This window comes from Phyllobates terribilis, unplaced genomic scaffold, assembly GCF_046119375.1.
Source record: "Phyllobates terribilis strain yellow unplaced genomic scaffold, ASM4611937v1 Scaffold_1__5_contigs__length_1240528914, whole genome shotgun sequence".
Classification (NCBI taxonomy): domain Eukaryota; kingdom Metazoa; phylum Chordata; class Amphibia; order Anura; family Dendrobatidae; genus Phyllobates; species Phyllobates terribilis.
Genome location: NW_027362761.1, coordinates 309,272,006 through 309,292,692, shown reverse-complemented (window position 1 = coordinate 309,292,692; position 20,687 = coordinate 309,272,006). Strand labels below are relative to the sequence as shown.

The window sequence follows — 20,687 nt, the reverse complement described above, 5'->3', positions numbered from 1 at the left end:
TTGAATGCAGCCATTTTATTTTATTGTGTCATGTACTGGGAAAAGGGAAAAAATAAATCTAATAGGGTGAAACTGAACAATTAAAAACTGCAAAAAAAAATTAATTAATTATATTTTAATAGAAAAAAAATCCTGAAATTTGTGAAAAGAATAATTAATGTAGTTTTTTTTAAGCCCCATATATTTTTTTAGTTGATGGAGTTGCATAAAGACTTTTTTTTTTGCGGGCTGAGCTGTAGTTTTTTTGTTGGCATACTGTTATTTTTTTTGCATTTTTTGGGGAACTGTGGTGACTGAAAAACTGCAAATCTGACATTTAATGTGTGTTTTAAATAATTTGTTGATAGATCTGATTTATTTTACTCATTTATATAGCACCACCATATTCCACAACTACTTTACAAACATCACTTTATGGATGCAGTCATATCAAATGTGATTTTTATTTTTTCTTTATTTTAAAACTGGGAAAATAAGTGCACTTAAAAAAAACAAAACAAAACTGTTTAAAGTCCCCAGCTGCAATAGAAACCCATTTGTGCACCATGATGGAGCATGGACTTCCATTTCAGATGGTGAGGCCCAGACATCTTGATTATCTGGTGAGACCAGGGCATTAATTTTTTCAGTCGGCTGAAGCTGTGGACTAACCCCTTACATGTATGCCAAGTAAGTGTATGTGCAAAAAGTGTCTTCAAAAAGGACAAACTGTAGCGCCACTTATTGGAAGTAGCAATTCTAAAAGCCAGTATTAAACCTTTAACGAGCCTTTCCACACGACTTAGTATAAAAGCCAAACCAGACACTATTTGCAGTCAGGGTGTTTAGCATGGTAGCTTTAAACAATGCAAAATGTCATCCATGGCATATTCTTGTATACATAATTAAAGGGAACCTGTCATATGCAGTTACTCTGCAGGCTGTGCGGCTGCAGCACTGAAAGCCCGGCTACTGGGAGGAAATTAACTTTATTCCTCCCGACCGCTTCAGGCATGGACTCACAGGCACTACTTCAGTCACCGCTCAGTACATAGTGAGCGGCGGAGGTAAACACGCCTAACACACTGGACTGACAGACGTCACTGCACTTTTACGCTGCAGAGAAGGCTGTCAGTGGTGAGGTGTGGTTACAGCCGCAGCTCTTTATATACAGCGAGGTAACTGAAGACACGGCAGCACACCTCTGACTGAAAGCGCGGCAGCACACCTCTGACTGAAAGCGCGGCAGCACACCTCTGACTGAAAACGCGGCAGCACACCTCTGACTGAAAGCCAAAGGCTGCCAGGAAGTATAAAGTACATTTCCTTCCAGTTGCCAGGCCTCCAATCTGGCGACCGCATGACTTTAGGATGCTATTAACTTGAAGATTACCTCTATATCTACATGTTAAGAGAATTTTATGACATGACTGGTTCCTTTTAACCCCTTCACGCCACAGCCCTTTTTAGTTTTTGCATTTTCATTTTTTGTTCCTCTTCCCAGAGCCATTTTTTTTTTTTTTTTTTTTTTCGGTCAATATGGCCATGTGAGGGCTTATTTTTTTTGTGGGACGACTTGTACTTTTGAACGACACCATTGGTTTTACCATATAGTGTACTGGAAAAAGGGTGGTGAAATTGCAAAAAAAAAAAAAAAAGTGCAATTCCACAGTTGTTTTTTTCCCCCCATGTTCACTAAATGCTAAAACTAACCTGCAATTATGATTCTCCAGGTCATTACGAGTTCGTAGATAAAAAAAAATGAATCTATACATGTTTGCTAAGTGATGAAAAAAATATCCAAAGTTTGTTAAAAAAAAAAAAAAAAAGTCGCCATTTTCCGTGACCCATAGCTTCTCCATTTTCTGGGATCTGGGGCCGGGTGAGGCCTTATTTTTTGTGTGTTGAGCTAACATTTTTATTGATACCACTTTGGGGTAGACATGATGTTTTTATCGGCCGTTATTGCAATGTTGCGGCGACCAAAAAAGATCGTAATTCTAGAGTTTTGATTTTTTTTTTCTTGTTACGCCATTTACCGATCAGATTAATTATTTTTATATATTGATAGATCGGGCGATTCTCAATGTTGCAATACCAAACAGGTGTATATTTGATTTTTTTATTGCTTTATTTTGAATGTGGCAAAAGAGGGTTGATTTAAACCTTTATTTTTTTTTTAAAATATTTTTAAACTTTTTTTTTTTTTTTTACATGTTAACAGTCGCAGCTGGATCACGATCAGATGTAATTTCCCCAGAAAGGTGCTGGCTCATCGCTGGAGCCTGCATCAAAGGCACATGTCGTGAAAGAGTTAAAGCACCACTCCAGCATTTTTTTTTTTTTTTCTAGCGCTGGAGTGGTGCTTTAAAGATAAGCCCCATGCCCCTGTTCTTATACTCCATGTCTTCACAGGTTTTTCGGTACCCCTGCACCATACTGTGACAGTAGCTAGCTGACTGGCTGGAAGTCAGATGCTACGTCACACACTCTCAATGCAAGCCTGCGAGAGCCAGAACAAGGCGCTTATAGAGTGTATTTGTATTGAAAAGTGACCTCCGCGCAGCTTCATGAAACACTGGAGCTGTGAGCAGGTCACTTTTTGCTGGAGACCAACTGTGGCGATGCTGGAAACAGATGAAGGTGGCAGCAGGTGAGTGTCAGACAAGGGGCAGATGACTTACATTTAAAGCACCATTCCAGCAGTGCAAAACCCCCCCGAAAAGGCTGGAGTAGTGCTTTAACCCCTTTACCCCAAAGGCTGTTTGCAGGCCAATTTTTTACAATTCTGACCACTGTCACTTTATGAGGTAATAACTCTGGAACGCTTTAACAAATCCCACTGCTTCTGAGATTTTTATTTTGTGACATTGTACTTCATGATAGTGGTAAAGTTTCTTTGATATGACTGGCATTTGTGAAAAACTTTTCAAACTTTGTTAGGAAGTTAAGGGTTAAAAGTTGACAAGCAATTTCTTCCAACAAAATTTACAAACTTTTTTTTTTTTTTCAGGGACCACATCACATTTGAAGTGACTTTGAGGGGCCTTTATGACAGAAAATACCCAAAAGTGACACCATTCTAAAAACTGCACCCCTCAAAGTGCTCAAAACCACAGTCAAGACGTTTATTAACCCTTCAGGTGCTTCCCAGGAATTTTTGGAATGTGGAAGAAAACAATGAACATTTAACTTTTTTTTTTTCACAAAAATTTTACTTTAGACCCAAATTTTGTTATTTTCACAAGGGTAACAGCAAAAAATGGACCCCAAAATTAATTTCTCCTGAGCATGCCAATACCCCATATGTAGGAGAAAACCTCTTTTCGGGTGGACGACTGGGCTCGAAAGGGAAGGAGCACCATTTGACTTTTTGAATATAAAATTTGCTTCGTCAGCGGATGCCATGTCACGTTCGGAGAGCCCCTGATGTGCCTAAACAGTGGAAACCCCCCACAAGTGACACTATTTTGGAAACTAGACCCCTCATGGAACTAATCTAGATGTGTGGTGAGCACCTTGACACCCCCCCCCCCAAGTGCTTCACACAAGTTTAGACCATGAAGCTGTGAAAATAAAAAATCCCATTTTTACCACAAGTTTTTTAGCCCCAAATTTTCTATTTTCAAAAGTGGTAACAGGAGAAAATGGACCCCAAAATTTGTTGTACAATTTCTCCTGAGCATGCAGATACCTATTTGGGCGCACGGCAGGGCTCAGAAAGGAAGGACTGACATTTTGGAACGCAGATGGAATGGTCTGCGGGTGTCATATCGCTTTTGGAGAGCCCCTAATCAGTGGAAACCCCCCACAAGTGATCCCAATTTGGAAACTAGACCCCCCCCAAGAAATTTATTTTGATGTGTGGCGAGCACCTTGAACCCACAGGTGCTTCACAGAATTTTACAACATGGATCTGCAAAAAAAAAAAAAAAAAAAATCCCCCAAAAATATATTTTTCCCACAAAGATGTTGTTTTAGCCCCCCAATATTTTCATTTTCACAAGGATAGCAGGAGAGAATGGACCCCAAAATTTGTTGAGCAACTTCGCCTTAGTACGCCGATACCCCATATGCGGTCAAAATTTTCTTAAGGCACAGCGCAAAGCCCAGAAAAAAGGAGCGCCATATTGGAGTTCATATTTTGCTGGGCTGGTTTGATGGTGCCATGTCACATCAGCAGTGCCTCTAAGGTGCCAGAACTGCAGAACCCCCCCTTTTAAGAGACCCTATTTTACAAACTACACCTCTCAATGAATTCATCTAGGGGTGCAGTAAGCATGTTGACAGCACATGTGCCTCACAAAATTTTACATCATTGGAGAGTGAAGAAAGAATAATTAAATTTTTATCACCCAAGTTTTGTTTTAGCCTCAGCTTTTACATTTTCACACTGGGAAATGGGTAAAAATGGCACCAAAATTTGTCAAACAATTTATGCTGAATGTAGAAATACCCCATATATGGTTGTACAGTACTGCTTAGCCACACAGCGAGATTTGGGAGGATTGGAGCGCCATTTGCCTCCTGGAGCGCAGATTTTCCTAGAATAGTATTGCAGACTCCATATACAGAGACTCTAAGTGCTAGAAGAGCAGAATCCCCCAAGTGACCCCATTTTGGAAGTTATACCCCTTTGGGACTTTATCTATAGGCATGGTGAGGATTTTAACTACATGGGCGTTATTCCAGAAACAAGCGACAGTGGATATTGCGGAGTGAAAATTGCAACCTGCCGTTGTAATGACCAGTACGTTATGCCCAGCTTATGCATCTGGAGACATGCACCCATAAATCAGGCGAGCTCTCATCGCTATAGAAATGCCAAACATGTGGATGCTAACTGCGGTTTAGGCACACTAGAGCATTTGTATTTGGGAGCACAGAATTTGCTCAATTTCTTTCGGAGGGGAAGGGCCATTTTGCTTTTCCACAACCGTTGTGCTACTAGTAACGTAGAAGCCCTCTGTTAACAGATGAAAGACCTGAGTGGGGAACTGCTTTTTTTGTGGATTGAGTCAAAGCTTTTATTGTGATCCAAAATGTTATGTAAAATGTTCCCATTTATCCAGTGCTCTACACTGAGCCCTTATATATCAGGGCTTGCATTTAAATCTCCAAGTGATTTAATTCAGATGAAACCCCCGAGGGATCCATTCACTATAATGAGGCAGCAGAGTTACTCTGGACTCTGTCTGGCCTCTGTTTAGCAGTGTCCTTTTTTCAAAGGTTCACAAAACTGTGGCCGATGGCACTTTTGTGCACGCCTAATAAAAAGACTGACACTGTCAGATCATGGGCCAGACGGCGTTTACGGTGCCTCCACCTGCCTCATTACAGGGAATCTCCCCCCGGGGGCTCCGCCTGAGTCACGTATTTCAGAGATTTACACGGAAACCCCGATGTAAGCGCTCAGCGCAGAATAAAAGTGAACCGAGCCATATGCTGATTTTTGGGAGGCAGAATGAACAAATCGGCAGCAGGTGAAGAATTGGTTTTATTTATTTTTTTACGCCGTTCCTCGTGTGGTATAAGTGATTAGGCGACTTTATTCTTCACGGCAGTGCGATTACAGCGATACCAGATTTAGATCAGGTTTTTATGTTTGGCAGCTGATAGACGCTTTTTTGCAAAAACTAGGCAGCCATATTTTGAGAGCTATATTTTTTCCATATTTCGTCCGACAGTCATGTAAGGGTTTGTTTTTTTGCGGCACAAGTTGACGTTTTTTGTCGGTACCATTTTCGAGCACATGACGCGTTTTATTCCGAACACATACACACATTTTATTTTGAGATTTTTGAAAAAATATTTTACAACTTTTTCTTCATTTTTTCTTTACTTAGTCCCACTATGGGACTTTCACTTTCTGCAGTCTGATCGCTGCTATAAGGCATAGCAGTGCAGGATCAATGCTATGCCTTATAGTGGTCAACCCTGCAGACACGAGATAAATTAGATCATGCACTGCGCATGATCTAACTGCCTTGCTAGTGCCTGGTGACCTGGATGTCATCATGACGACATTGGGTCACCTTGTTAACGATTGGGACCCCGCGATGACGTTGTGGGGTCTCCGATCCAAGAGCAGAGGGGCTTTTGTCCCTCTGCTCGCCAAATGCTGTGAGGGGGTTAAAGTTCCAGGTGTCAGCTGTCAGAATCAGCTGACATCCGGTGGCAATCACGCGCGCACAGTTTCTGTGCACAGGCGATCGTCGAGATGTATCCATACGTACCTGGTCATTAAGGCCCAGGCCACAGGGACGTATGGATACGTCTCACGTCATAAAGGGGTTAAGAATGGGAAAGTAGTGCATACACAGATCTGCAGATTTTTTTCACTATCTGGAACATTGCTGATAGTCCTCATGTTTATACATGGCAAGCCAGGAATAAAGGTCTGTTCACAATTACTATGCCGTCTAAACAGGCTGCCAATCATCCGACAAATGATCAAAATGCTCGTTCGTCGAGTGAAGTGATCTCGTGCTGCACAAAACACCATCGTTATTGGCCTGTGTAAACAGGACTCATTGCAGAGAACAATGGCAATGTATGACACTATGAACCACAAGGAGCGATCCATTACAGACTGTTGAGTGCACATCTGAAACACTTACTGCTTTTAAATGGCCAACAAGCATGTTGATGATCTGCGGTTGTTTAATACAGTGTAGCGTAAATGAAAATTCACTAATGCCTTGTATGAATGCATACAGTGAAGACAACATGCATACTAAGAATATAAGTCATTTAATACTGTTAATTTTACAGCACAAAAAAATAAAACTCAAAAGCTATGATTTCTTCCCCCTTCAAAAACAAAAATAAAAGTTAAAAAGCGTACACCTACAATAATGTGTATTCTAGGTAACCTATCGAAGCACAGGAACCTTTAGGGGGCCGCCCCTCTAAACAGTTACAGAGAACACATCACGCAGGAAGAAAAACCTGCTGCTCATGAACGACAATGGCTTGAAAAACAGTTAAAAATGTTAATTACATTGAAACTGAAAACTTAAAATCCCTCCTGTAAAAGGTAAATACAATATAAAATTACAATTTACAAGCAAAACAAATGGCACAGACATAGTTTAACCTCCCTTTACAAAAATAAAATGAGACATCGCCCTCCATGAGCGAGTTGTCCCAAGTGACAGATTCCCTTTCGACATTTGTTGGATTCGTAAACAAGAAAATAAAAAAAATTCAAATGCAGAGCGTGGCCGATGTAGCGACTCGCTAGCTCGTAGCTGGAAATGTCCCAGATCCAACACAAACCAGAATGAAGCAGCAAGAAAAGCCAATGCTCCCATCACAACCTGATCTGGGTCACAGAGGCCGCTGAACAGACGATGCTCGCAGTTTCTTATTCCTCCAAATGGAGGAAAACCAACTCTTGCTGCCGGAGAGGCCTGGAAATTAGATTTAAGACCCCCCAACTCTGGAGCCAAGGCAATTTTTCCCTTGCATAGTCTTTTTGCAGCGTTCCAGGAAAAGTGGGCAAAACAAGATTCAGACGAACGTAAGGAGTTGGCTCATTGTGTGAGAATCTGTTTCCTCCTTTTGTGCTATTCCGCTGCAGCAGAGCACTAGTGCCCCCCTGCATAAAAAGGCCAACAAAGGAGTTAAAATGAATGGATCTGGGATATCCAGCCGATCGGAATACATGCAGAAACTATTAAATAGGGGATTCTTAGGCAATAAGGACATTCGGCAATGAAGGAGGTTAGGCCATTATCATTCTGATGATGGAAACCAAAAAGTCCAGAAAATCACATTCACTAAAAAGGAGATTCTTTAAGATCTACCTGCTAAACACCTCACAGTACAAACGGATAATGGCACCAAGAAGTTTAGAGGAGAATCACACTGCAAAGCAGCGCAATAGGACACGGGAATCCCAATCATCGCTGGCGGCACAGGCAGGTGGCAGCTTAGAGGGCAGCGGCAGGACTCTGCATTTGAAAGGGGAAGTAGTCATCTTAAATTCCTGCGCAGAACGACAATTGCCATGGTTTGCGGTATAAATAAAGGCCTCAGATTAATTATCACACACTTACATCTCCCCACAAGCAACAGGGACTGTAGAGATCACAACAGATCGGGCACAGATAATCTTTGTTATCAAAAATTACTGAATCAGGTCATTTCTAGAAATCACTATTTTGTAGCAATGTGAGAGTCAATAAAACATGAATTAGTTAAGCATGATTTAAAAGAGTTCAAGAGGAAACAAAAACCCCTAAGGATAAGAGTGCCACCACATATTGTTCTCCACGGTAACAGGATTAGCGGCTGGCAGCATGGCATGTCTATGTAAGCTTGTTCAGACCCTGAACACGTGGTAAGCAGCAGCAGCTCTGCATTATGGACAAACACAGCTATGTTACATGCGTCAGTAGGTGAACTCTGCGGCGTGTGGTATTTTCAGAAGTGTCAAATAACCAGGCAGCTGAAAGATCGAGTTGAAAAATAGGCCAGAGAAGCTTCAAAAGGACCTGGAAGGAGGAAAAGTGAACAAAACAAGCTGCGAGGAGACGGGATGAGTCACTCGTTATCATCCGGATTCTGAGGGTCAATTATTTTCACATGTGTGAAGGGAAAAAGCCCTTTTCGGCCATTCACTTCTCCTTCCCATTGGCCATTAATATTCATGCGGGTCACTTTCACTAGGTCTCCCACCTATGAAGGAAAAAAGAAATTAATTATGACAGCAGAATATATGGTAATTTACTTGTGCATTGAAATTAGGACTATAATTCTATGAATAGTACAACAATTGAAAAATCAGTCATAATTGTTACTGTGCGTGGAGGTGGATTACTGTCCCACCTGACTAGTTACACATCTCTCCTCAGTACCACTGCCGAGTGTTCCCAGCAGCAAGGGGCTGCTTACCAGGAGACCCTTTAATCTAAATGGATGTACTATGCAAAGGGAACAAGGACATGTAAGACTGACTGGCGCCCCCTCCTGACTGGCCCATGCACACACAGACGTGCAGCTCTGCAGTGTGCGCGCCTCTCCTGACTGGCCCATGCACACACAGACGTAAGGCTCTGCAGTGTGCGCGCCCCTCCAGACTGACGCCCATACACACACACACAGACGTGCGGCTCTGCAGTGTGCGTGCCCCTCCTGACTGGCCCATGCACACACAGACATGCGGCTCTGCAGTGTGCGTGCCCCTCCTGACTGGCCCATGCACACACAGACGTGCAGCTCTGAAGTGTGCGCGCCCCTACTGACTGGCCCATGCACACACAGACGTGCAGCTCTGCAGTGTGCGCGCCCCTCCTGACTGGCCCATGCACACACAGACATGCGGCTCTGCAGTGTGCACGCCCCTCCTGACTGGCCCATGCACACACAGACGTGCAGCTCTGCAGTGTGCGCGCCCCTCCTGACTGGCCCATGCACACACAGACGTGCAGCTCTGCAGTGTGCACGCCCCTCCTGACTGGCCCATGCACACACAGACATGCGGCTCTGCAGTGTGCGCGCCCCTCCTGACTGGCCCATGCACACACAGACATGCGGCTCTGCAGTGTGCGCGCCCCTCCTGACTGGCCCATGCACACACAGACGTGCAGCTCTGCAGTGTGCGCGCCCCTCCTAACTGGCCCATACACACAGACATGCGGCTCTGCAGTGTGCGCGCCCCTCCTGACTGGCCCATGCACACACAGACGTGCAGCTCTGCAGTGTGCGCGCCTCTCCTGACTGGCCCATGCACACACAGACGTAAGGCTCTGCAGTGTGCGCGCCCCTCCAGACTGACGCCCATACACACACACACAGACGTGCGGCTCTGCAGTGTGCGTGCCCCTCCTGACTGGCCCATGCACACACAGACATGCGGCTCTGCAGTGTGCGTGCCCCTCCTGACTGGCCCATGCACACACAGATGTGCGGCTCTGCAGTGTGCGCGCCCCTCCTGACTGGCCCATGCACACACAGACGTGCGGCTCTGCAGTGTGCGTGCCCCTCCTGACTGGCCCATGCACACACAGATGTGCGGCTCTGCAGTGTGCGCGCCCCTCCTGACTGGCCCATGCACACACAGACGTGCAGCTCTGAAGTGTGCGCGCCCCTCCTGACTGGCCCATGCACACACAGACGTGCAGCTCTGCAGTGTGCGCGCCCCTCCTGACTGGCCCATGCACACACAGACGTGCGGCTCTGCAGTGTGCGCGCCCCTCCTGACTGGCCCATGCACACACAGACGTGCAGCTCTGCAGTGTGCGCGCCCCTCCTGACTGGCCCATGCACACACAGACATGCGGCTCTGCAGTGTGCGCGCCCCTCCTAACTGGCCCATGCACACACAGACATGCGGCTCTGCAGTGTGCGCGCCTCTCCTGACTGGCCCATGCACACACAGACGTAAGGCTCTGCAGTGTGCGCGCCCCTCCAGACTGACGCCCATACACACACACACACAGACGTGAGGCTCTGCAGTGTGCGCGCCTCTCCTGACTGGCCCATGCACACACAGACGTGAGGCTCTGCAGTGTGCGCGCCCCTCCAGACTGACGCCCATACACACACACAGACGTGCGGCTCTGCAGTGTGCGTGCCCCTCCTGACTGGCCCATGCACACACAGATGTGCGGCTCTGCAGTGTGCGCGCCCCTCCTGACTGGCCCATGCACACACATACGTGCGGCTCTGCAGTGTGCGCGCCCCTCCTGACTGGCCCATGCACACACAGACGTGCAGCTCTGAAGTGTGCGCGCCCCTACTGACTGGCCCATGCACACACAGACGTGCAGCTCTGCAGTGTGCGCGCCCCTCCTGACTGGCCCATGCACACACAGACGTGCGGCTCTGCAGTGTGCGCGCCCCTCCTGACTGGCCCATGCACACACATACGTGCGGCTCTGCAGTGTGCGTGCCCCTCCTGACTGGCCCATGCACACACAGACGTGCAGCTCTGAAGTGTGCGCGCCCCTACTGACTGGCCCATGCACACACAGACGTGCAGCTCTGCAGTGTGCGCGCCCCTCCTGACTGGCCCATGCACACACAGACATGCGGCTCTGCAGTGTGCACGCCCCTCCTGACTGGCCCATGCACACACAGACGTGCAGCTCTGCAGTGTGCGCGCCCCTCCTGACTGGCCCATGCACACACAGACGTGCAGCTCTGCAGTGTGCACGCCCCTCCTGACTGGCCCATGCACACACAGACATGCGGCTCTGCAGTGTGCGCGCCCCTCCTGACTGGCCCATGCACACACAGACATGCGGCTCTGCAGTGTGCGCGCCCCTCCTGACTGGCCCATGCACACACAGACGTGCAGCTCTGCAGTGTGCGCGCCCCTCCTAACTGGCCCATACACACAGACGTGCAGCTCTGCAGTGTGCGCGCCCCTCCTAACTGGCCCATACACACAGACGTGCGGCTCTGCAGTGTGCGCGCCCCTCCTGACTGGCCCATACACACAGACGTGCGGCTCTGCAGTGTGCTTGTTGGTTTTCAATGGAAAGAGGGGAATAAGTTGCTGTCAGACATCTTTGGTGGCAGCTCATCTCTGGGGGAACCAAAGGATAGAGAATTTTAATTTTTCCAGATTATTCTCTCCCCCTAATTTTTCCTTATCTGTCAGGACAGCAAGATCCCCACAATCATCAAATAACTGGCTAATCAAACAGAAATCGTCAAGTTGACGACTGCAGTCTGATGTGCATGTTGGATTCAAGCTAGTCATATACATTTGATTGTTGCCAGCCAAAGGCTAAATACCCTGACCCATTCATACATATGCACACTCGGTTGTGCACATGTTCTGAGTAGATGGAGAGGTGTCAGGCAGCGGCTTACTCCCATGCATATGTATAGAGGGGTCAGGGTAGAAAACTACTGTCAGTAAAATGCTGTATTCTTGGCCTGTTAAAATCCTTACACGAAGAATTTGTTTGGGAATAAAATATTGGTGCCCTATTAGGATAGGTCAGTATTATCAGCTTGGTGTGGGTCTGACTCCCCTACAAATCAGCCGTTATCAGCTTTATCATCAGCAGCTGAACGTATGGAGCTGTGCTATTCCGGCTCCTTATATTGTAGGTGGCCGCTCAGGGGTACGTCACCGTGTCCTATTCAAGTGAATGGGGAGATAAGGTACAGTACTCAAGAGCGGCCACTAAACAGCATACGTGGCTCCACACTGGTGTGCTGGACAATCCCTGTAAAGTCAACCACACTCACTGACCATCTACTGTGCATGGCAGCCTCCTGTACCCTGCTGCAGGTGTCTATGGTACTCAGAGGTATCTGGTTCTCTAATTCAAAAGGATATATCCATATTCCCCCAAAACATATGCAGCGTCCTACAGTTCCAGCATAGTGGAGGAGATTTCAAGAAATCTCATGACCACGGTGCTTTATTACTCAGCGTAAATTGACCTGCGCAACGGGTTTCAATTCCGCAACATGTCAAATTCTCTTGCGGGTGTGCGCCAAGTTTAACGTTCAGATTTTCCTCCAAAGAATGTTAAATACGGAAAATCCACAGAAAACGCATAAACGCACTAAATGCATGCAATTTACATGGCTATCAAAGTTTTGTCAAAGCCAAATACCAGGAAGTATCAAAAATAAAGCAGATTTAAAGCATGACATCTCAAATTGACAAAAACCTCAGCAGGGCTGTGGAGTCGGTAAGCCAAAGCTCAGATTCCGACTCCCTCATACACGGCTCACGTTTAAGCGATAAATTTACTATAGCACAGATTCATCTCAGCTAAAAGTCTAGACCCTTAGATCAGGAATAGGACAGACATTTATAGGACATTTCATAACTTTCCCAAATTCTTATGAAAAAATATTCCCCACAATCTGCATTGAACTACTGTACCCAATTTATTATATATTTTAGGAGTTGGAGTCGGTCTATTTTATACCGACTCCACAGCCCTGAACCTCAGTGTCAAAAACACAACAAAAAAAAAAAAGAAGGAAGGTAACCTAATTTATTAATTCTAAGAAATGCAGAAATGTTTCAGGAAATCTCCAATATCAAAAAACTCACTCAGCTTGGGAAGGTAGTTTTAAGATTATGTTCACACGCTGCATTTTGCAGCATCTTTTCAGTGTGTTTTTTTTGTGCTTAAAAAAAAAAAAACACATTGCATTTTACAGTAGTAGCAAAATTAATTACATTTCTGAAACCTCGTGCACAGGCTACTTTTTAATAAGAAGAAATTACAGCACTCACCAAGCTACATGAACTTCCTTTACTTCCAAAACAAATGCAGCACCAGGATAATTGGGTCACTTCTCTGGCTGTAAGTAACGGACATTTTAATAGGACTACTGGGGTGATAGTGGTTGGTCCCTAACATGAGTGTATATTTGAATGCTCTCTGGGTATAGCTGTATTGGGGCTAGAAGCCCAACCTGCTGGCCTTGATATTCTATATACTTCTTCTGATATTTGTGTATTCTTTAGGGCAGTATGCCCATGCCATTGGCACTGACACTTTATACTCTTTGGCTAGTAAGCATATTAGATTGCCGAAATGTGAGGGAACAAATATTCCAACCCCACCCCTGACTTAATATCAACCTTTGGATCGAGTCCCATAATATATACCGTATATATATATATATATATTTTCCTGGATAGCTGAAATTTCCTGCTTAAACTTTTTAATTATTGTTGTGGGGAAATGAACCCCCTTTTTGAATACGATCTAATAAAAATTGTAATTTTCAGAAATTTCATAGTGTCCAGACTATTATACCCTCTAGCATTGCCTATAGCGGGTGACGTGTGTTCTATATACTGTCCATGGAGTGACAAAATTCTACTTTTTGTGGCGTGTGCTGGTTACAAAATAAATGCATATCAAGGGAGAGAGTTACATGTGGTGGGACTGGGTAACAGCCGTTCAGCGTTCACTCTCTGGTCAGATGACCCAGTCTCACCCCATGTAACCTCTCCTGTGATGTGCACTTATTTTGGAAATAAAGGAAGTGTTTTTGGTGAGTGCCACTTCTCTCATTATTATACTTTGTATCTACTTACCGAGCATCCCCGCTGCTTCTTCCTCCTTGCCCTGACAGATCTTATTATCACACTGTTAGTCTTTGGTGACTAGAGCTTATTTCGATTTTTTGGGCCCATGTTACTTTTTACTCCTTCCGTACTTTAAGCTGTTTTTTTTTTTTTTAAATCTGCAGCATGTCAATTCTACGTCGCAGCTTATTTCACCCATTCTAATGAACACACAAAATGCACAAGTAAAAACGCTGCATCTTTCCTGCCAAGAGATGTGTTTTTAGTGCAGAAAAAAACTCAATGTATGAACATGCCCCTAGACACAAGGACTGCAAACTGTGCCATACTGGACAGCCAGAGTAAGATTACTGTATGAGAAGCGATTTCTACAAAGCCATGTTATCCTTCATCAGCATTATACTGCAACTTTTTAAAAATGACAAACTGTTCAAAACTCTCTACCACGTGTAGTGTACAGACGCCACGTGCCAACCTTTGACCCCATCCTTACAGTACGTCTTTACAACCTGTGATGACACGCAGCCATTAGGCTTCCATCATACTGAAATGTGTGATTACTCTGTATGGAGCTTTCTTCCAGTACATCTAAGGCAGAGTTGTTTTAGGCCAAGATCACACGTCGCTGATTTGCGGTGCAGATACCACATCGCAAATGCGCAGCAATTTGCTGTACAATACAAATTGGTTGTAGGGGGAAAAAAAAAATTGCACAAAAATTAAAGGATGGTGCGGATATCAACTATGCAGCATGCCCGTTCTTATGCAGATATTCACTCCATTCAATGCTTAGTGATGGAGTAGGGTGAAATCCACAAGGATTCTCTAAGGATTCGCAGTGGAAATTTTCCAAATTGTATGATCACCTTACAGAACTGCTGTCCCTTTTGAAATGTAATTAAAAAATAAATAAAATAATGGACACCCCAATGTCACAGCAGTGCTACCCAGCACACGTTACATCTGCATTGTTAGGTAGCGATATTTGTGTTTGTATAACTGTAACAAATGATGCAAAGCAGATAAAGGCGTCCGACATCAACAAGCCCTGACTCGCCTCCCTTCTTTACTAGAAATCCTGGAAGACACAGCTTTACACCACACCCTCAGAAGCCTGCAGGTAGCTTGCTATGACCGACCGCCCATAGGTTATTACTGGAATCCATGCCTTCAGGGAGGGAAAAGTGACTCGGAAAAATCCACAGCAGCCTCCCTGTCCCACCTGAGCGCATTACTGGTGAGTCAATGAGGCTCTAGTCTGCCATGTGTCACTTCCTCCTGGTACTATACATTACTGAGAGCTCAAGCACTCTCTGCCCACTGACTCACCCAAACTGTTCTGTGATGACCCCAGGCTCCTTCTGACAGAGCACATTCATGACCACTGGAACAGAAATGCTACATTTACCCAACACTGATGTTCCCAGTACATGTGTCACAGCAAACATGGAAATGTATATGTACATAGGAATAGCCCAGCCCTCTGCAATACTCCATACAATGAAAAAAGGCAAAAAGTAACATACGGACCCAAGGGAGGAATGGGGGGAGGGGAAGAAGTCTATGAATGCATTCAACAGTAACAAAAATGAACCGTCAAAACTTATGATGAGAAGTAATCAGGATTTCAGATATGGCTTTGCTGTCCTGATATCTTAGTAATAATGTGCATAAATAAATGTAAAAGTTATTACACCTTGCGGCCAAACACAGGAGGCCGTCTGATATGGTAGTGTCCTACTCTGCAAGCTTGGGATCACATAAAGCCACATCAAACAGATATTACCCAAAAACAAAAAAAGCCGTCTAATGTTCACAACTATTGGCATTAAAAGAAGCAGACACCGAACCTGAGATGACAGAGCGCTGTACATTGGCTCCATCAAGATGCCCATTGGGAGTTAGACAAACCGACCTACTTGTTAACCTTCCAAAGCCCGTAACCTAATTAGGGTAGGATTCCTGGGAGACCTGTGTGATTATGGGACTAATTGACACACTTGATATAATAAGATGGCACAGACCTAATTATAAGGGAGTGCTAGAAATCTTTATGCAACCAGGGACAACCTAAAACCTACAAGTGTTAGGCCGGGCTTAGATGAGTATTTCACAGTCCGTATACAGACCAAAGGCCAGGACTGACCCCCGGATCTCCTCATCTGACCTTACAGCCTCAGGCATATACATGGCTCTGTTGGTTCAGACAGCTGTATTTCATGGTCTCAGTAAGGACCGTGACACATGGACTGGTTGCAGGTCCTCTGACCTTACAGTTATGCATGAGGCTGAGCTGGTTCAGTCAGCGGTACTTCACAGTCCACGATTTCAGGACTTACTGCAGATCTGATATGAACACACAGTTTCATAGGTATATATGAACTCAACAGGTGACCCAGGTCAGTACAGGTACTGGGGTCAGTGTAAGAACCGTGAACAAGGCTTTAAAGGGACTGTCAGCACAGAATGACTGTTCAAACCAAGTCCTGCCGCTCGGTAGTTCATGGCGGGGCCAATCATTTATATACACCTTCCCACCTGCTTGTATTCAATCAATCTCCACCTCCTCTTGTTTGACAGCTCTGGCTTCATAGAACCAGAGAAGGGTGGAGATAGATGGGAAACAAGCAGGTATGAAGGTGTATGTAAATGATTGGCCACGCCGTGAAGAACCGAACACCTGTACTTGGTTTGATCAGTCATTGTGTGCCGACAGAGACCCTTTAAAAACACATACTCAAGTGATTTAGGTGCCGGCCAGTGGCATTACTACTTTTTGCAAAAAAAGATGGCGAACATCACTAGTCAGAAATAAGGAGAAATCGGATGTGCAGCCGGGCTCCTATTCACAGCTGCCATCAGACACCTTTCAGCTATGAAACGCCCATATAATGGACACTGATGGCACATCCTGTATACACAATACAAGTCTGTGGTATGAATGCCCACTTATAAATTACCAGATCAGATTTAGGCCACGTATTTTACATCAGTATTTGTAAGCCAAAACCAGGGGAGGAACAATCAGAGGAAAAGTATAATAGAAACACGTCACCACTTCTGTATTTATCACCCACTCCTGGTTTTGACTTACAAATACTGATGTGAAATACTGACCAAATACTCAACGTGGCCTTAGTCACAGATTTTCCTTTACATATATGGAAATTAAATACACTCACTTATTCCAAGGAAAGTTGGTCAATATAAGAAGAGTCAAATATAAGGGACCTAAACTTATTACACCTTTGCTCTTGGGCTCAGGGTCACATGAACAGACAGTGACCGGGTACCAGTGTGGGACACAGCAGAGGGAGCGGATTTCTTCTCTCTGGCTTGTTTTCATTGCGTTAAACAATTCTCCAACTGCTGCTCTTTACAGACGACATAATGAACTGCAAATCCATAAGTCATTAACTTTTTGCAATGAAAAAAACAAAACACTGACAGCTCTGGAAAAAAAAAAAAAAAAAGTCAGCCACAATATACAGAGTCTTACCTCTAACGCAAGGGCCGTCTTATCATAAGCACAAGGAACTCGTTTCTGAATGGCTTTAGCATAGACAGGTCCATTCTGCGTGGATGGTAATGGGGTGATGACGGCGCCTGGAGGGGTAGAAGAGGCAGGCAGAGGGCTGGGAGTCTGAGGCTGTGCATAGGCATGTGCAGGCTCGGGTATGCCATAGCTATTTGAATTCCTGTTCCCCATCATTCCTTGAAGAAACACACGAGGCAGCTTCTCCACATAGGGCACTGGGATCATACCAACACGACCGTCCTTGTTCCGGGCACTCCACCATTGTTCCTCAGGCTTTTCTACAATTATTAAAATTTCACCTTTTTTAAAAGGAAGGTCCTCAGCATCATTCCCAGGGAAGTCATAAAGAGTCCGTACACACTCCAAATTCTCCTCTGTCGCATGTACACCAGAGGCAGGACCTGTCCCCACAGGTGGGCTTGGGTATCTGTTAAAAACAGAAATTAAATGTCAACTCTAAGTGGATGACCAAAGACCGTGACAAGTCTACCTGGAGTCCGCTACATACTAAAGTATTCCTGGCAGACTAACACAACACCCCTTTCCTGTGTCCTTACTATAAGATGGATAATAGTTCAGAGACTCGCGTGTCAAGCAAAACTTAAGGCTCAGTTAACAAGGACCCAAAATCCAAGTAATCACATTCTGCAAATGAGTTTAGCAAATAAATACAATAATTCTAAGAGGTATCTAATTTGATTATCAGATTAGGAGAAGCTAAAGGCATCAGCCTCAGATTATGCCAGCTGCTCGCCCGGGTCCATGTGCTGCCACACACTCCGGATACCTTGACAACTGGCCCGGCTGCCAAGAGTGATGCAATGCAGCCGTTCCAGGGAGCAAAGTATACTGCAGTCCGGAGTATGGGGGGGTTAGAGGAAACAGACAATGCAATCAGTAGCTGTGCGCTCAGTGAAGGACGGTGTCTGAGCAGATCCAATATGCCAGACACTATTGATTGGTTTAATGTAAGCACCGGCTAACAGCAGCAGGAACGGCTCAGCAGATTAGCACAAGGGATGTGAAACCAGCAATCTCCGCATCAGCAGCTTGTATTGTGTCACTGAACAAAGTAGGAACCAACGGGAGGAATGATGTAAGTGGCAAAGAGTGGAAACACAGAAATCTGGGAATGCCCAAGAATGGCAAACAGCTCTGCCAAGCATAAACCTGCCGCTGCTTGTGTACACAGCCGAGCAACAATTTACATCTCACAGCTATAGCTACACAGTCAGAACTTATACAATTTACCCCAGAGACTACAGCAAGGGTGAACTACAACTCCCAATATGTTCAAAGAAGCAGGGTTCAGTAATGGGAGAGCACTCAGATGTCTGTACAAATCGGCCAAAGATGGGACCACAATGCACAGACTACCCATGGCTCTACCAACTGAGCGTGACAGCTACAGCCAGTGCGAGCATTGCGGTGCGATCGCGGACCAATTTGTACAGACGTCTGAATGTGTCATATGTGTAATTGTCTAAGTAAAAGGAGGTGTTATCAAATCCATTATAGGCTCTGGGGCTACATGGTGATGTCCATGACGCAAGAGCTGGATCTCAATATTGCAGCTAATGACTCAATAGAGACGCAATGCAACAGGTACAGAAAGTAAAGAGCTGACTGTGCCAGTATACTCCTGAACCTCACGTGATTCTGAATGAAGTAGCAAAGCCTTGTATCTGCAAAGTCCCCGTGTTGTCCTAGCCTATACGTACAGGCATATCTCCCCTCCAGGGTCAGAGCCCACCGCCAATGCTGGAGAACAGGCATCCAGGATAGTGCTCCTGATTAAAGCAAACCCTCACTATGAGGAATAAGCCACCAAGCAATGCTTAAAGGGTATCCTCAAACTTGGAAGTTATCCTACCCATGGCATAAGGGATAACTTCCCGATCACTGGGGGTCCACTCTCTGGGACCCCAACTAATTCGAAGAAACTGTGAATGGAGCAGTGATCAATCATGTGCACTGTCCCATTCATTCCTATGGGGGTCCTGATGAACTCGGCTCAGCTGTGTCTGGTCCCAGTATAGGCGGATAGAGCAGATGTGCCTATGACCGACCACAGGTCTTACGATCGGTGGGGTCCAACGGTGGGAAGATGGGAGCAGGAATGACAGGTGCCAGCCTCCCGTCCGTGACTACACCTGCACAGCTCCGGGCTGTCACCGAGCCGCCTGCAGCTGCCGATCACTCACCTGGGCGCCGGCTCGATCAGGGTGGTGGTGTCCAGGTAGTGGATCTTGTAGAAGTCCAGCAGGGCCGGTAAGTTGTCGAACTCCTGGTCCCCGATCTTGAAGCGCCGTCCGTGCAGAGAATTGATGATGTAGTGCGACACCCGCGAGTTCTCGGAGACGGACAGCACGTGATCGCCGGGGCAGGTGGACGAGTCCCGGACCAGGAACACACCGTGCCGCTGTCCCTGCAGTCGCGTCTGAGCCTCCTGTCGCGACACCGGCCCGAAGTACCAGCTCGAACGATCAGACGAGTCAAAGCGAGCGGACGACATGATGAGCGCAATCGCCTGGGACAATCGGAGATAACGGTAGTGAGCGGGGTGAGGGCTGCGGAGGCGGCTACTGGCAGGCGGCTCCCTCGGCTGCTCTGGGTTTCATGGCCACGGCGGAAGCTGCAGGTCCTGTCAGGCCCGCGCGGTCTGGAGATCACCCGCCTCGGGTCCCCTCCCTGCTCTGCTCTACGAGACTACTGGGGAGACAGTAAAGATGGCGGCGGGACTGCAGGCTTTCACATACAGCCAAGCGGATACGCGTCATCCCCGAGCGGCAGCCAATCAGGAGCCAGATGCTTTTCCGCTATTGGACGCTGCTGCTGTCACTTTACTGGGGGAGACGTGAACGCTCGTATTCATGTGGTCGTCCTACCAGCTACCTGTCCTGGCCGCCAATCACACGCCGCCAGGCTCCGACGTCAGCGAACGTTAAATGTTCTGCCTTCCTATTGGCTGCTGTGCCCTGCAGGGTGGTCCTAGCTTGTGACATCAGTGTCACCAGTAGATTACATCAGTCTGTAAATTAGGGTGTCTGACAATTGTAGGAAGCGCTCAGTGTGTGATCCGTGCGGCGGCTGCAGGTCGGAGCTTATAGCACCCGGACACCACAGTGATGACACAGGGGGCCA

The 20,687-nt window shown here is 46.0% G+C and overlaps 1 protein-coding gene across 1 annotated transcript; it reads right to left on the bottom strand.

The window, feature by feature from the left end:
• Positions 1 to 6,713: 6,713 nt before the first annotated feature.
• CRKL (CRK like proto-oncogene, adaptor protein) lies at positions 6,714 to 20,325 on the bottom strand. The gene is made up of 3 exons (XM_073674353.1): positions 19,748 to 20,325; positions 17,505 to 17,970; positions 6,714 to 8,664 (listed from the first exon to the last, which is right to left on the bottom strand). The coding sequence occupies exons 1-3, from the start codon at positions 20,056 to 20,058 to the stop codon at positions 8,530 to 8,532; spliced, it is 912 nt and encodes a 303-aa protein (XP_073530454.1). The 5' UTR covers positions 20,059 to 20,325; the 3' UTR covers positions 6,714 to 8,529.
• Positions 20,326 to 20,687: the final 362 nt, after the last annotated feature.

Bases quoted from the DNA above. Each gene is read 5' to 3' on its own strand.
- CRKL (XM_073674353.1), bottom strand. From the start codon at position 20,058: ATGTCGTCCGCTCGCTTTGACTCGTCTGATCGTTCGAGCTGGTACTTC. The intron at 17,971-19,747 runs GTGAGTGATCGG...TGTTTTTAACAG, and splicing joins CTGATCGAGCCGGCGCCCAG to ATACCCAAGCCCACCTGTGG. The intron at 8,665-17,504 runs GTAAGACTCTGT...TTTCCTTCATAG, and splicing joins AGACGGCCCTTGCGTTAGAG to GTGGGAGACCTAGTGAAAGT.